Genomic DNA, 17,812 nt, shown 5'->3' with positions numbered 1-17,812 from the left:
ACAGAGCAGAATCTGCAGGATTAATCGGTACTTCATTTCACTCAGTACAACAACAGCTGCTCCATAGATCATAAACTGATTCCGGTCCAACTAAACATTTCAGATAGTCTCCAAAAACATGTAATATGTGGTCAATTACAGCACTCCTAAAAGGCTGGGTGGTGTATTTATGGGGAGTGAAGATGGCAGAGGTCACTAGGCTCTATGGATTTGCTCAACAGTCCCAGAGTCCCAGCGTTAGGGGTCATGTGGTGGCCGTTGGGGAATCTGTGATCTCTACAGGGGGATCTAAGAAAGGAAACTCAGCCAAGTTTATTTGGTGGTTGGAGGCTCTCACACACTCAGAGTCCAGCAGAAATGGGTCGTAGCGGAGAGACGTAACCCCTGATGGACGAGCCTCTGCAATTGTGGGATGTTTTGGCTCATGTCCAAATTTGAGACAGCTGTTGCGGATGGGAAGAGGAAGCTGGACGTCAAGAGGGTAGTGAGTTCAAGTTTCATACCCGTGGTTTTTAATTTAGCCACAGACATTAGTGGGAATTTTTAAATGATGTACGACAGGACAGAGAAATGAATGTTATGTTGAGACTCATTTATGGGATCTGTTAGTTTTTTAGCAATTTTACCATTTTTTTGGTAACTGTGATTTTATATGAAGAAACATGAAAACAGCTGTAATTTAGCAATATATGAAATGACATAGATGACATACAAGTTTATACTTGGATATGACATATATAAAATATACACACATTCCTTCAAATTTATTAGCTATAATATTATACAGGGATCAAACATTAGGCATCAGTTACCTATGGCTGCTGCTAAACTTTTTATGAATACAATGATTTTACCTCATTTATCTTATTGTGCTACAAGCTGGTCGCATACTAACATTACAACATTAAAACCATTGTATGTTATATATAAACAAACTGTTAAAATTTTAGCTAAAAAGCCAAGGAGCTATCATCATTGCAACTGTTTTGCACAACAAAAATTACTAACATTTGACAGTTTCTTATTTTATGCTGATGTGTGTTTAATGTATAAAATATTTCATGATCTTGCACCACCACCCCTTAAACAATGTGTGATTGTCGGCAAGGACAATATAAGACAGACTAGGTCATCTGTTAGAGGTGATTGTTCAGTTAAACTTAAGAGAACTGCTTTTGGACAATCAGTTTTTTCAGTTAAAGCAGCAGAAAGATGGAATAAAATACCAGTGTATATCAGAGAGAGCAGCACTTTTAATAATTTTAAAACTGTTCTTAAAATCTGGCTAAAACAAAATCAAATATGCAGCCACTGATTTGATTTCATTTTATTGACAATGATGTATTATATTTATTGTACTGTAAGTGTATATTGTATTTGTTATAAGTGTTAAATTTGTTACTTCCTGCCCAGGGACTACAGATGTAAATTAGCTTTATAGCTAACTCTGGCACAACATGTCATGTTGTACATTGTCCCTGTATAAATAAATAAAGTAAATAAATAAATAAAAAACATAAATGAGTACACCCCAGTTTGAAAATGAATATTTTTATCCATTTCTCTGTCAAGATAGGTCATATATTTTGATGTGTTTGAACAAATTTATTAAATGGATATATTTATTAAAATAATATTTTAGTCATCAAATATCTTTAGAAATAGAAAAATAATATAATTAAATGAAGCGAAATATTGAAGAAAAAAATGACCTCATTTTATACTTTTTTTTGTTTCTCTTCAATTAAGCTCTTTTAAAAAATTTTATTTAATATTTTTCCATGACATAAATTTGGGTGTACAAATTTTCGACCATTATCATAAGTTATTTTGTTGGATTATCTCCAGATTTGGATTCAGTACTGACTAATCTAAAGAGCTAACTAAAGAGCAGCTTTTTCCAACTTAGATTAGTGGCAAAAGTTAAGCCATTTCTATCTTAAAAAGATTTAGAAACGGTGACCCATGCTTTAATCTCCTCTCGGTTAGACTACTGCAACTCCTTGTACATTGGTCTACCCCAGTCAACACTCTCTCGGTTACAGTTGGTCCAAAATGCAGCCGCCAGATTGATAACAGGAACTAAGAAAAGAGATCATATCTCCCCTGTCCTCGCCTCATTGCACTGGCTTCCTATTAAATACAGAGTTGATTTTAAAATCCTTCTTTTTATATATAAAGTTTTGCACAATTCTGCCTCGGCCTATGCCAGTGAGCTTATTATGCCATATACAGCTTGTAGACCATTAAGGTCCATTAATCAGTTTTTTCTATCTGTCCCTCGGTCTCGCTGCAAATCAAAGGGTGATCGAGCTTTCTGTGTTGCGGCCCCAAGGCTATGGAACAGTCTTCTGTTGAACATCAGGATTTCTCCACCCTTGGATACTTTTAAAGGGCCATGACACCCGCCACTTTCGGTTAAAGTCTACTTCAGAATTTTTTCAAAAGATGCATGATTAATAGGCGTGGAGATCCGCGAACATAGGGCAGGAGTAGGCGTGGCCAGCAGGGGAGAAGGGGAGCGAATAACTGTTGATGTCAGTTAGCTCACAAAATGAGACACAAACCCTGAGGAGACGCATGAGTTTATAGTTTACAACGTTAAAATGCAAAGAAATAAACAGTAATTTAATGTCCTGCTACATTTGGTATTCGTAATTTCATATACATAACCACAATTTATATCATTATAAAGATAAGTGTGTTCATGTAAACACTATAAATGAGGATTCTCCTTCAGACCGTTGGTCTGTGTCTCACAGCTTGCTTGAAACTGGCAGGTCTGCCTTTGGAACGCACGTGCTCTCATGAATAATTAAGCAGCCGGCTCTTCTCATAGGATAAGAAAACTCCACTATGAATAATAATGAGAAACCAACGCGTCATCATTGCACTTGCAGTACTGCGCTACGTCGCCGATTTTGATCCCGCCCCAAATATCATTTTAAACCTGGAAGCTGAAATTAGCTGACAAAAGCTCAAATTTATGCAGTTTTCCCCACAATTAAAGCTGACAGGTGCTAACATTGTCTTAACTGATGCTCAACACAAACAAATCTGTTAAAATTAAAAAAAAAAGTTCTCCAGGGTGTCCTGAACTTTTAAATCTAACTTGAAGACGTATTTTTACTCCCTTGCCTTTGAGTGACTCATACATGTAATTTTTTATACTGTATTTTAATAATACACATCTATTTCATTTTCTTACATTTTTTTTATACAAGTTTTATTTATTTATATATTTTTAAATAATTTATCTCATTGTAAAGCACTTTGGATCAACTACGGTTGTATAAAATTGTGCTCTATAAATAAAGTTTGCCTTGCCTTGCCTTGCCTAATGTATATGCACAAATATAATAAATGTTAAAGCTTCCTGTAGAAAAAAAGAGAGATTTGTGAGGGGTGTATAAACACTGTATGAGCATATGTATTTGTATATGAAAATTCTTGAAATAAAAGCTTATAACTACTTGGGGGGATGGGGTTGGGGGGGGGTAAATAGTAAGTAAATGGATATATTTTTGGTGAACTATCGCTTTAAGACAGGTCTGGCTCTAGTGTTCTCATGTCAGAGAGAATAAATCTGTTGTTTGAGGCTATGAACTTTTTTAACATATTTTCTACATGCACAATAATATACACTATTAGAAAAAGAAAACATTATAGGCCATCATATGAACTGATTTATCAAATCATCAGACTTACCAATAAAGTGCAGCTCCTCCTATTCCTCCAATAGTGACATCGATGATGCCATCATCATTCAAATCCATAATGCCATGAATCGACTGGCCAAAGAACTTCATGCTCTCTCCATCTCCTCCAGCTGCAATACGCTAAACATAGATATATACATATTATATATGAAACATGACCATTTCCTGTTGTTGCTTGTGAATGTAAAGCAAATAACAAAATTTTTATGAATTTAAATGGCAACACTTCATTTATTTTAATTTAATCCTTAGCTGCTATTCCTTTGAAACCTACTATCTTTAAAGAAGTCACAATGTAAAATATACTTGTTTTAATTGTGCTTGATAAAAATAAATAAGAAATGGATAATAAAACTGAGCTAAACTGAACTTCAATTATTTTTAACTAATATTATTAATATAAATTTCACAGGTCTAATTTTTAAATATAACATTAATTTTGTAATCTTTACTCTCAAATTACTCACCCTCAAGTGGTTTCTAAACCTTTATAAGTTTCTTTCTTCTGTTGAACACTACGGAAGGTATTTTAAAGAAATCTGAAAACCTCTAACTATTGTGGAAACTACAGTAAGAAAAGCAAGTACTATAAAAGTCAATGGTTACAGGTTTCCTACATTTTTCTAAATATCTTCTTTTGTGTTTAACAGAAAAAAGAAACTCAAGTTTTTAAAGTTTTAAAGAACAAGAAAAGGGTGAGGAAATTATAACAGAATTTCCATCTCTGGATGAACTATCCATAATTTATTATTTCTTTTAAAACGGTTAAATTTAAGAGTTAGATCTGCAAACTTTTTATTAATACTATTAGTTAAAAATACTTGAGGTTCAGCATACAGTGCATTCGGAAAGTATTCATAGCACTTGACTTTTTCCACATTTTGTAATGTTACAACCTTGTTCCTAAATGGATTAAATTCATTTATTTCCTCAAAAATCTACACACAATAGCCCATAATGACAATGTGAAAAAATATTTTTTGAACTTGTTCTAAATTTATTACAAAGAAAGAACCTGAAATATCACATGTACATCAGTATTCACAGCCTTTGCAGTGAAACTCTAAATTGAGCTCAGGTACATTCTGTTTCCACTGATCATTCTTGAGATGTTTCAGCAGCTAAATTGAAGTTCACCTGTGGTCAACTCAGTTGATTGGACATGATTTGAAAAGGTATACACCTGTCTATATAGGACAACCATCTGTTCAGCAATCCACCAATCAGGCCTGTATTGTTGAGTGGCCAGATGGGCCTGATTGGTGGATTGCTGCACAGATGGTTGTCCTAAATAGACAGGTATAGACTCCCCACCTGGAATTAGGCAAAAGGCATCTGAAGGAATCGTAGATCATAAGAAGCAAAATTCTCTGGTCTGATGAGACTAAAATTGAACTCTTCGTAGTGAATGCCAGGAGTTTTGTTTGGAGTAAACCAGGCACCGCTTATCACCAGGCTAATACCATCCCTACAGTGAAGCATGGTGGTGGCAGCATCATGTTGTGAGGATGTTTTTCAGCAGCAGGAACTGGACTAGTCAGGATAGAGGGAAAGTTGAATGCAGCAATGTACAGAGACATCCTGAATGAAAACCAGATTGGGGCGACGTTTTATCTTCTAGCAGGACAATTACCCAAAGCACAGCACCAAAATGTCAATGGAGTGGCTTAACAACAACTCGGTGAATGTCCTTAAGTGGCCCAGCCAGAGCCCAGACCTAAATCCTATTAAATATCTCTGGAGAGATCTAGAAAAAAGGCTGTACACCGTCGCTTCCCTTCCAACCTGACGGAGCTTGAGAGGTTCTGCAGAAGAATGAGCAAAAATTCCCAAGGACAGGTGTGCCAAGCTTGTAGCATCATATTCAAAAAGATTTCAGGCTGTAATTGCTGCCAAAGGTGCATCAACAAAGTATTGAACAAAAGCTGTGAATACTTCTGTACATGTGATTTTTCAGGCTTTTATTTGTAATAAATTTGTAGCAATTTCAAAAAAATCTTTTTTCACATTGTCATTATGGGGTATTGTGTGTAGAATTTTTAAGGAAATAAATGAACTGAATCCATTTTAGAATAAGGCTGTAACAAAAAAAAAAGAAAAAGTGAAGTACTATGAATACTTTCCGGATGCACTGTCACTTAGTTTTATCATCCTTTCTTGATTTATTTTTATTGAGCACAAATAAAACAAGTATATTTTATATTGTGAGTTCTTTAAAGATAATGGGTTTCAAAAAAGCTAAAAAGGCTACTAACAACTAACTGCATTTTCATATGTAGCCATTTGGTTTGCATGCCAGAAAGTTTTTGTCATCTTGGTCACTAGATTACCAAAACATCAAGACCCCAGCATTAGTTGGCCAATAATAATGTTGTAAATCTGGTAGTGCTAGGCGACCCAACTTTTTAGTTTTTTTCAAATGTCTTGTTAGAAATTTTGTGTGCCTGGTAGCCCCAAATGAATGGCATTATAATTAAAACAAGTATATGGCACTGTACAATGATAATACAATTTTTAATAGGCTGGCAATGTACACTGTAAAAAATACAATTCATTCATGTTGTCCCCAGCACAAATCGATTAAGCTAACTTAGCAAATTTAAGCTGATTAAACATTAAACAATTAGTTGTCCAAAAAATATCTCCTGAATTGTGTTGTATCAGCTCATTTTGTATGTTTGAGGTTTGAGCAAGCAGCAGTTTTAATTTTTTTTTCTAGCCTACCACAATTATTACAAAATCCATTAATATGTTGCTGTACATGTTAAAATTCAGCTTCTATAATTAGTGTGCCCATATCTGTCTGTCTTGCTACCCAGCATGTGATTGTTGGCCTCAAAATGTTGCAGACCACTTGATTCTTTACATAAAAAGGACTTACCTGCACATACTTCTCCTTTATTGATTTCTGTGAGCCGTGGTAAATATACACCGCTCCCCTGTGGTCATTCTCCAAAGGTGATCCTATCACTATGTCACTGAATTTGTCCAGGTTGAGGTCGGGAACTGCAGCGATCGCGGTGCCGAAACGTGCACCACAGGGCTCGTTCTTACTGACGATTTTACAGTTGTTGTGGGAGTGACCCGAACAACACGTCTGATTGACCGGCTTCAGCGTCATCTCATGTTCAAACAGCCCACTCTGATAGAAACAATCACACAACATGTCTGAGAAACAGCAGATCTACAACCAGCTGAACATATGAGTAACTGTAGAGTTAAGTAGTATTGAGTTATACATTTGAGCATGATATTTTACCCCAGGTCACTTAATAAAGAACAAAAACCTTAAAGGGTTAGTTCACCCCAAACTTTTTATTCTATCATCATTTACTCGCACATGAATCCTCTCATTTGGGGTACTTTAAGAAAGCACTGTGACTTTCTGATTGATGACATTTGCTAATCTTCACTGGATCCAATAAAATTAGTGGAGTTCAAAAAATCTCTTTCTGCAATTTGCCTTAAAGGTTCAAGACACCCTGGAGTACTTTTGTAACAGATTTGTGTGTATTGAGCATCAGTCAAAACGTCAGCACCTGTTAGTTTTATTCATTCATTTTCTTGTCGGCTTAGTCCCTTTATTAATCTGGGGTCGCCACAGCAGAATGAACCGCCAACTAATCCAGCAAGTTTTCACGCAGCGGATGCCCTTCCAGGCATCCGCCCATCTCTGGGAAACATCCACACACATACTCATACACTACGGACAATTTAGCCTACCCAATTCACCTGTACCACATGTCTTTGGACTGTGGGGGAAACTGGAGCACCCGGAGGAAACCCACGCAAAGGCAGGGAGAACATGCAAACTCCACACAGAAACGTCAACTGATCTGAGGTTCGAACCAGCGACCCAGCGACCTTTCTTGCTGTGAGGCGACAGCACTACCTACTGTGCCACTGCCTCGCCCCTGTTAGTTTTAATTGTGGGGAAAACTGGAGAATTTTGAGCTTTTGTCAGCTAATTTTATCTTCCGAGTTTAAGACAATTTTGGGGGCGGGATCAAAATCAGTGACGTAGTGTGAATCTTCAAGTGAAGTGATGATGCATTGTTTTCTCATTATTTTTTATAGCTGAGTTTTCTTATCCTATGAAAAGACTCTCATTCTTAAGTATTCATGAATGCACATGCTTTCGGAAGGCAAAGCAGATCTGCCACGAGAGTTTTCCGGGAGAAATAACAAAACGGGAGGGTGGCGGGAGATGGGTCTGAAATACAGGAGACTCCCAAGAAAAAGAGGAGTGTTGACAGGTATGCTTGGAGCCTCTTAATAATTCCTGTAAGTTAGCACTTACAGCCAAGTTACAACTAAATATGGTTGGTTTTGCACTTTTTAAAGTTTTTTTTTATAAAAAAATAAATATTGTGTATGTTTTATAATGCTTCATAAAGTCTATATAATTGATGTGGCGATCAAACATGATGGACGTTGTCGCAAGTCTCTCTCGATGGCTCTGGTGGGTTTTGCTCAGCGTGACTCTCTGATTGGTGGAACCTTGCTGTTCGTCATGGAAATAGGTTGAACTAGAGGACTTTTTTGGTGGATTTTGCTCACCGCCACTTTCTGATTGGTGGAAATTTCTATACAGCATCATGAGTAATGCATGAATGCATGATTCTCGCAACATCAGCTATTGCTTTGTTAGGGTTTATTAGTTCAGTTAAAAATCTATTTTACTGTCTAGAACATTTTGTTTTTAACCTTGAATAAAACTTTAGTGTTTTGCTCTATTCAAAAAGCAAATAAATTTTTCATTTGCTATCCAAATTTTAGCATTATTGCAAACATCAAGTCAGATTTAGTTGAAAATGTGTCGTTTAATTGTGAGTTTATCAAAGCGTTTCTGAGATTTGAGGATCTTTCTTTTCAAACAGATAGGACTTAGTCATGCATGCCTGAAATAGCTGCCTGTAGGCACAACGCCTATTCGATGAACTGACATTCCATTAAAGGAACTTTGGCGATATGCAGAATCAATACAGATATCAAAAAACCCTGACAACTGAACAAAAAAAAACTTAAACCAATGGAAATTCCCCTCATTTAAACCTCTGTTTATAAGCTCTTGACAGAAGGTGCTCAACAGAGGCTGAAGATATTAGACTTTCATTAGATTTCCATTCCCATGATGCCAAGCTCTCATTCCAGCAGCCCTTCCCCTGCTATGGGAGCACTTATCTGAGGCTGAACACAACACAACACTCACTCCCTAAAGACAGATCCAGATTTACTGCTCCCACATGCTCTTGTGGAGGAATGAAGGTGCATTGCTCCCTTACACATGTTTCCAGTATGTGGATTAAACACACATACACACCTCGTTGAGTTTGTAGACGTAGACCTGCCCTTGTTCATCCCGCTCAGGACCCATAAACATGGGAGCTGCGACCAGGAGGATGTCGGTGTAATTGTCACCATCGATGTCATGCGTTTGAAGGACGCTGCCGAAATAGGAGCCAATCTAAGAACAACATGACATGCTTATTAATGCTCCAGAAAAGGAAATGGAACATGAAAAAAATCACAAGACAAAACTAAAATTTGTAGTATGTATTAAAATTTACAGTAAATTACAATTAATTAAAGTACATTTAAAAGCAGTGCTATGTTAAAAATATTAGAATATGCATGAATTATATGGATTTTTTTTTACATTACATTAATTTATGCTTTTTTTTGGGGGGGGGGCTGGGGGGCTGGCTACACTTACAAAATTATAAAAATGACAATGAGACAATGGCAAAAATTTGGACAAAATCTTGTCATGTTTAAAAAGATAACTTTTCATAAAACTAATCGATTTATAAAATGTTTTTATGTATTTATTATTTTTTATATATTATTACTATTTATACATAAAATATTGATTCTAATGTAAAGAAAACTAAATACTAATACTATACTGTTGCATTTTGTTTTTTATAAAATAAAATATATAATTTTTTAGATTTTTACAGAATTTGCAGTTAAGAATTCTTGTGCTTTTGATGTTGTGCAGAGAATTAGTTGGAAAAGAGGATGTATGTGTGGGTGCCAGTAAAGGACTGGAGAATTACTAACAAGTGATGAATTCCACTAAACTCCACCTGTTAATATCAGCTATGTATAAAAGCTCAGGAATCAGGAAAGGAAATTTGTTGTGCACCCCTGAATGTAACTCTTGCATTGCATTAAGAATAACAGAATTCTATGAATAGAATTATTCATTTGTATGCAAAAAAAAACCCTCTCCTGACCTTTTTTATTGAACATGCATAAAATTTATATATATATTTCTTTTTTTTAATATTTCCTATATGATGTTTAACAGAGCAAGGAAATTTTCCCAGTATGTCTAACTATATTTTTCCTTCAGGAGAAAGTTTTTGTTTCATTTCGGCTAAAATAAAAGCAGTTTTAAATTTTTTATAAACCATTTTAAGGTCAAAATGATTAGCCCCTATATGCTATACAGTCTATCGAACAAACCATCATTATACAATAACTTGTCTAATTACTCTAACCTACCTAGTTAACCTAATTAACTTAGTTAAGCTGTTAAATGGCACTTTAAGCTGTATAGAAGTGTCTTGAAAAATATGCAGTCAAATATTATTTACTGTCATCATGGCAAAGATAAAATAAATCAGTTATTCGAAATGAGTTATTAAACTTTTATGTTTAGAAATTTGTTAAAAATCTTCACTCCTTTAAACAGAAATTGGGGGGAAAATAAACAGGGGGCTAATAATTCAAGGGGGCTAATAATTCTGACATCAACTGTACTTTTATTGTATGTATGTGCTTTTTTTTTTTTTACAAAAATGTAAGCTTTAAAAATATTTTTGTAATTTGAAAAATATATATACTTTCTCTTTTTGAGAAAAAAGTGTGATAAGTTTTACATCGAAATAGGTTTTATTATTACATTTTAAATTTGTACAGAAATCTAGTTTTTAGTTTTTTAATTTTTAATTTTTCTTTTAAGTTGATATTTTTAAGTCTATGTATATAAATTCAGAAATAAAAAAGAATTGTCTCATATAATTATTTCTTTAGTTTCTGGAGTGAAATGTGAATTAATCATGTTTTATATAGAGGTACAGAAGGTTACATGTTGTAGATCTATGCTGGGATCAACCAAAAACAGTGTGTGATCTGTGATTATGACTATACCTGTTCTCCTTTCAGTGTCTGCACTATGGTGACATTTTCTCCATCAAAGCGGTACACTGTCACACGACCGCTGTGGTTAAACCGTGGTGCTCCAGTGATGTATAACACCCCGTTGGGTGTGTATGCCGACTGCACATCATAACCTGCAAACAAAACCACAACCCAACCTTAACCACCACATTTACAGCAGTCTGAACGCTTAACAAAAACCAGCTGTGGCAGACTTCATAAACTGCTTCATAACAGAGCACTGAGACTTATGCTCTGATAAACCACTTGAATGATTATAAATCTTTTCCCTTAAATCAGCACAAGAAAAACGTTGCTTCCACGAAGCTCGTTCTCCAAACACGTTTATCAGCAGAATCATTTCAAGTTACTCCCGTTGTTTCACTGTGCAGCGACATCCTTAAAAGGGGAAGTGTGTGAGCATTTGCACTCGACGTGTGATTGTTTATGAGACGGCGCGACAATCTGTTTAGACTACTAGCACAATACTGTCCTCTATTCTAAGCTTCTTTGTCTCGCAGAGATGAAAATTATAAAGAACAGAAAATTCCTAATATGTAGTATATGCAAGAATTCTATTGTTGATTGCTTGGTACTCTGATGTACAATCATTTAAGACCATGGATTTACACATTTCTTGTCTTTTAGGTCTGGGACTTTTAGGAACTAGCTACTAATGCTGTTAGCGCATGTGATTTATCATGAAGTTTGGTTGGACTAACTTATAGGGTTACAAAACACCAATATACATTGAGATGTTAACAGTCATTTACTGTCCAACTTTGTTAAAAACACTATCAGGACTTATATATTTAGCTAACAAGTGAAAATTGGTTGTTATTGCGTTGTATACAGCAAATTCGTTCTTTTGGTTTAAAAAGAAATTTTGAAGCTGCATCAACCATGAGATGTAAATAAATTATGTAAATTCCAGCATGGAGATTGGCTGTCTCTACTGGACGGTACAAAGTGACATCAATGAGTTTTCAGCACATCTGTTCAATAATTTATGAGATTTGATTCTTTATTCTGACCAATCAGCGTGCTCTACTGTGAACGAGATGCAACTTCATTAATATGCATGATATAGCTTTAAAGACTCTTTTTACCTGTTACAGTGTTCAGAGAGACACCACGTTGTGTTTCCAACCGTATTTAAAACAAGTAGTAGAAGAATTGTTCGAATTGTTCAGTGTTGTGTTTATAAATGGGCTGCATCGAAGGTTAGACGATAAGACGTTAATATTAGGTTAGATTTAGGTCATGACATCAGGTGACCAAAATTCAATGTCTAGCCAGCGTCTAAGGACCGTGGTGACTGAAGATCTGCACAAGACTTTTGGCCAGCGGAGAAATTAAAATGGTCGTGCCTCATGAGTCTGGTTCTCTCAAGGTTTTTTTTCTTCACTCCTATCAGGTGAAGTTTTTTTTCCCTCTCCGCTGTCACCACTGGCTTGCATGGTTCAGGATTGGTAGAGCTACGCATCGATGAATTTGCTCTACAGTGTTTGAACTCTCAGTAATGATTTTAAATCACACTGAAATGAGCTAAACTGAACTGAACTTAAACACTAAAAACTGAACTACACTGTTCCAGTTACTATGACCATTTATGTGAGGCTGCTTTGACACAATCTACATTGTAAAAGTGCTATACAAATAAAGCTGAATTGAAAATTTGAATTTTGACTTCCAAAATCGATATCAAATTACGTTGATATTTGATTAATTTTAAGTTGTGTTGGAAAGTGACCAAAGTCTAACATCTGATAGATGTCATAGTGGCAACGTCCACACAACCTCAGGGTGTAACATGATTTGACGTTGATATTTAGTTGATTTTAGGTTGATTTTAGGTTGGACATTGGAAATTGACATCCGCCTGACGTTGGGTTCTGATGTCAACTTGACTTTTACTTCCAAACACTTCGCCTCTATGGACGCGCCAGCCCTGCTCCCACCTAAACAAAGCTAAACTCACCCACTTTCCTAAATTTTTTCAAACTAGATGTCTGAATACACCATGCCGAGACGCTGGGGGGAGGGGGGGATGTTCATGGCCCTTTAAGGCTTATACACACCAGGACGCTTTTCGCTTACGCTTATCATCAGCATTTTTCTAGGCTTTTTTTTTTTTTTTGCATTCACACCCAGGCAATTTTCATCAGCGTTGAGCGGTGAACATGCAAAATTAGCCACTGACATTAGATGGTGCTTAATGAACTTGCAAGTCATGAAAGAAAAGTGAAATGAAACTTCCCATTCAAATCCTATTTGCTACTCGTCACTCCTACTGACATTATTTTAGTTGCTGTTGCATTTTTCATACAGCTTTTTGTGTTCAGACACTAATGAATAAAACAGCAGCACATTCATCATGCCTTGGTGCGTCATCTTCTGCATTGAATGAAAGTAAAACTGGGATCATCTTGACTGTTTTCCTGTGGTGTTTACTGTAACATCAGCACCTCTGGGCACATGAGCAAAAGTGCCAATTTGAAGTTTTTGAAGCAGCACCCCCACAGTAGCAACTTTTGTTTAGTCACGAGGTGTTAAACGTCAACAAAAAATGCGGCCAAAAAGTGTCCTGTGTGAACGGGCCTTTAGAGTGTGAGTGTGCATTTAGAGTGTATTCTTTCTCTGTGTGAGTCTATAAAATGTGTTTAGAATAATCAAAATTTGTGATATGGGGCAGAAAATGCACACCTACTGTCAGACTACAGGACTGTATGTGCCCTGGTGGGTGGTGTCTTTTATAAAGTAACATCACCATCACCAACATTTCTGTTTTTAGTAGATCATTGTCAGGTAAACCTACTGAAAATGCTGCTATCATTCCTTACCTACGTATCCCGCCATGCCTTCATATCTCTGCACAGAAGGGTTGTGGAAGGTGTTTTTTTTGGGAACAACAAATTCGTTCCCAGCTTGCATCACTACGGTCCCGTTCCAGTCGAAAGCACCTACAGCTCCCAACATGACACCAGCCTAAAAGAAAGACAAACGTTAACTAATAATTTGCTATCCAATTTTATAATTTGTTTACGCTCACAACAGGGATCTTAACAATTTAAAGACTGTAAAGAATACATTTGAAACAACTTGACAGTTTAAAGGTTTTACCTGATGCATTATTTTAAGCACATAACACTATAAGATTTACATTAATGCTTTAAATTTAAATTAAGCTTCAACATTTTGGCACATTCACTTCCATTTTACACTCACCGGCCACTTTATTAGGTACACCTTACTAGTACCGGTTTGAACCCCATTTTGCCTTTAGAACTGCCTTAATCCTTTGTGGCATAAATTCAACAAGGTACTAGAAATATATCTCAGAGATTTTGGTCCATATTGACATGATAGCATCACACAGCTGCTGCCAATTTGTCAAATCCATGATGGAAATCTCCCGTTTCACCACATCCCAAAGGTACTCAATTGGATTGAGATCTGGTGACTGTGGTGTACAGTGAGGACAGTGAACTAATTTTCATGTTCAAGAAACCAGTCTGAGATGATTCACGCTTTATGACATGGTGCGTTCTCCTGCTGGAAGTAGCCATCAGAAGATGGGTCCACTGTGGTCATAAAGGGATGGACATGGTCAGCAACAAGACTCAGGTGGGCTGTGGTGTTGACACAATACTCAATTGGTACTAATGGGCCCAAAGTTTGCCAAGAAAATATCCCCCACACCATTAAACCACCAGCACCAGCCTGAATAGTGGATCCAAGACAGAATGGATCCATGCTTTCATATTATTGACGCTAAATTCTGACCCTACCGTCCGAATGTCGCAAAAGAAATCAAGACTCATCAGACCAGGCAACGTTTTCTAATCTTATATTGTCCAATTTTGGTGAGCCTGTGTAAATTGTAGCCTCAATGTTACGTAATATGCGTTCAGAGATGCTCTTCTGCATACCTCGGTTGTACCGAGTGCTTATTTGAGTTCCTTTTGACTTTCTATCAGATGGAACCAGTCTGGCCATTCTCCTCTGCTCAACAAGGCATTTACGCCCACAAAACTGCCACTCACTGAATATTTTTTTTTGTTTTGGACCATTCTCTATAAACCCTAGAGATGGTTGTGCATGAAAATCCCAGTAGACCAGCAGTTTCTGAAATTCTCAGAACAACCATGCCACATTAAGTCACTTAAATCACCTTTCTTCCCCATTCTAAAGCTCAGTTTGAACTGCAGCAGATCATCTTGACCATGTCTACATGCCTAAATGCATTGAGTTGCTGCCATGTGATTGGCTGATTAGAAATTAGCGTTAATGAGCAGTTGGACAGGTGTACCTAATAAAGTGACCAGTGAGTGTAAGTGCCTCACCATAACTTTCATTTTTGTATTTTTACAGAAAATACATAATCTTTATCATTCAGTATTTAACTTAAATGCCATACCTACCAGGTTTTAGCCATGCACTCTATAATTACTTTGGTAATTGTGTTACTGAATGAAGACTTGGACTGTATTTGAAATTGACCCCTATACCCTTAAATACTGCACTATATTGCAGCCGTTTGTTGTGATGTCCGAAACCATACTGGACGCTTAACTGTTAGGAAATACTCATAATGCACTGTAAGAGTCTGAACTCCAAATGAATTTCTGTAACAGACCACAAGATGGCATTCCCAGAGGAATCATATTGGTTAAGTTTATAAATAAATAATTATTTAATTAAAGTAATGTTTGTATACATAAATATGATTCAAAAACTTCCTTTAATTACTAATACACAGCTTGCTAACTGGTACTGTATCACAAGGTTTAAAAAACTATTATGATTGATCAACTAGCAAAATACTTACTCGTTTTCATTTACTCCTTTAAGTGAACTGTATTAGTGGACTGATGTAGGGGATGGTGATTGAGGGTACAGAGGATGATTTTTGGATACAGACTTGGTAAAACTGAGAAACCATGTGACACATTTTGAAGACGCACTTAGAGAAAACTTCCTTCTCTGATGCATATCTAAACACTGAACGGTTTGCATGTTTCCTCTGCAGTAACAGCAGGATGTCATTGTGAAACACAGAACAGGGGTGGGGTACAATCACACAGAATCTGATTCTTATATTCAACTTACTTTAGACGTGTGAGCACTGAATCCTGCCTGAGACATTTCCATCTCAAAAGATGAGGTGTGCTTCCCAGATGTGGCTGTTAGATAAAGGTTTTACAGTCACTGATTTGAGGAGGAAGGTTGTGGTTACAACAAAAATTGACACTTTAAAATTCATGCAGACAATCACATTAACAAAATATGCATAGATATACAATAGTTAGTCTAAAACTAGATTAAAAAGCCTAGTGTTTAAAACAGGTGTAAAATCTTTAAGTTTAGAACGATGCTAGCATGTTTCTAACATGATTTACCACACTTTTGATGTGTATCACATTATTTCAATCATGATTTAGCCCCACCGCTTGCCTGTTTCATCATATTGCTAGCTTGTTTCTGAATTGATTAAGAAGTTATAGCATGCATCTCATTTATACCATGATTTTCTGCACTGCTAGCATTTAAGCATACTGCTAATATGTTTCTAGGTTAGTTATCAACACTGCTAGCATGCTTCTCAAATTTTCAACGCTGCTAGCATTACTTCATTACATTGTTTAACACATGTAAACATTTTCTGTTCAACTGTATGTTGTAAAAGAAAACATTTGTATGTATTATGTACAGTACCTTACCTTCTAAAGCAAAGATCTTGCTTCCCAGGGTATCGACAATAGTCACTAAAGCTCGTTCATCCGACACATTGAAGAAATGATCACTTTTAGTCTCGCTAGCGATATATTCAATTTCTTCTATAAACTTCTTTATTTCGTCAATGCTTTTATTCTGTCGATTATAATCACCAAGGACCTACAAAGGACAAATGATGTGCCATATTAAAGTCACAATAACCTTAAACCATGATCTCCCTGCTGAAAATCCAGCTTAAACTAGCCTAGGTTGGTTGGCTGGTTTTAGCTGGTCGACCAGGCTGGTTTTAGAGGAGTTTTGGCCTCTTCCAGGCTGGTTTCCAGCCATTTCCAGCCTGGTCTTAGCTGGTCAGGCTGGGAGATCACCAGCTAAAACCAGCTTGACCAGCCTAGCCAAGCTGGGAGTCCAGCCAAAACCAGCTATATCCAGCTTAAACCAGGCTAGTCAAGCTGGTTTTAGTTGGATTTGGCTGGTCCTTTTCCAGCCTGACCAGCTAAGACCAGGCTGGAAATGGCTGGAAACTAGCCTGGAAATGGCCAAAACCTCTCTAAAACCATGCTGGTCAACCAGCTAAAACCAGCCAAACAGCCTAGCCTGGTTTAAGCTGGATTTTTCAGCAGGGGCTACAATGTATTATTTGCTTGAATGATAAATATACAGTACATACAGCAACAGCAAACCTCTCGATGCCATCTTCTTGACACTGATCAATGACACTCTTCAGATTGTGGTGATCATGTGACTCTCCGTCTGTGACGATCACCATGACTTTTTTGACCCCTGGTCTTGCTCCTCTCTCCACTGTAAAGGCCTCTTTCCTTTGGAAAACAATCAACATCAGGTTACTGAACTTTTAAAATGACTTCCTATGTGACAGCTCACCCAAAGCTAGCTTTAATTTATTCACCTCCAGGGAGTTTTTATTTTCTGAAATAGACCATTTTATAAACTGAAATCATGGTGCTTGTTGATTCATAAAATGCAAGTTAGCAGCTACTTGTACTTTTGAGAGTCAAAATCACACACAGGCAAGTAAACAGTTTCCTAAAGATACTTAGACGAAAGAAACTGAACATTATTATTACCTTTAAGCCTTAAAAAAAAAACAGTTCTGATCGAGTTCACAGTAGTATGTAGTGTGCTAAATATTTTTATTTTTTTATCTAAGTAAGAGTTGTTGACTA

At 36.5% G+C, this 17,812-nt stretch overlaps 2 protein-coding genes across 3 annotated transcripts in view; one reads left to right on the top strand and one right to left on the bottom strand.

Annotated features, from left to right (window-relative positions):
• Positions 1-17,812, top strand: part of tctn1 (tectonic family member 1) — an 845,382-nt gene that overhangs the window by 418,958 nt on the left and 408,612 nt on the right. The window lies entirely within an intron of this gene.
• The window catches only part of itga1 (integrin, alpha 1), a 114,146-nt gene that overhangs the window by 33,380 nt on the left and 62,954 nt on the right, over positions 1-17,812 (bottom strand). For both annotated transcript variants that reach the window (XM_087270092.1, XM_087270091.1), the window contains exons 8-15: positions 17,296-17,446; positions 16,613-16,787; positions 16,002-16,075; positions 13,733-13,877; positions 10,881-11,023; positions 9,043-9,186; positions 6,601-6,861; positions 3,709-3,839 (exon numbers count right to left, since the gene is read on the bottom strand). In XM_087270092.1, coding sequence (XP_087126218.1) covers positions 3,709-3,839; positions 6,601-6,861; positions 9,043-9,186; positions 10,881-11,023; positions 13,733-13,877; positions 16,002-16,075; positions 16,613-16,787; positions 17,296-17,446 — 1,224 coding nt within the window. The remainder of the gene's footprint in view (positions 1-3,708; positions 3,840-6,600; positions 6,862-9,042; positions 9,187-10,880; positions 11,024-13,732; positions 13,878-16,001; positions 16,076-16,612; positions 16,788-17,295; positions 17,447-17,812) is intronic.

The sequence above is a fragment of the Danio rerio genome, chromosome 10 (genome assembly GCF_052040795.2).
Source record: "Danio rerio strain M-AB ecotype USA chromosome 10, GRCz13ab, whole genome shotgun sequence".
NCBI lineage: Eukaryota > Metazoa > Chordata > Actinopteri > Cypriniformes > Danionidae > Danio > Danio rerio.
The sequence above is the reverse complement of the archived record's forward strand: the minus strand, read 5'-3'. Positions and strand labels throughout refer to the sequence as shown.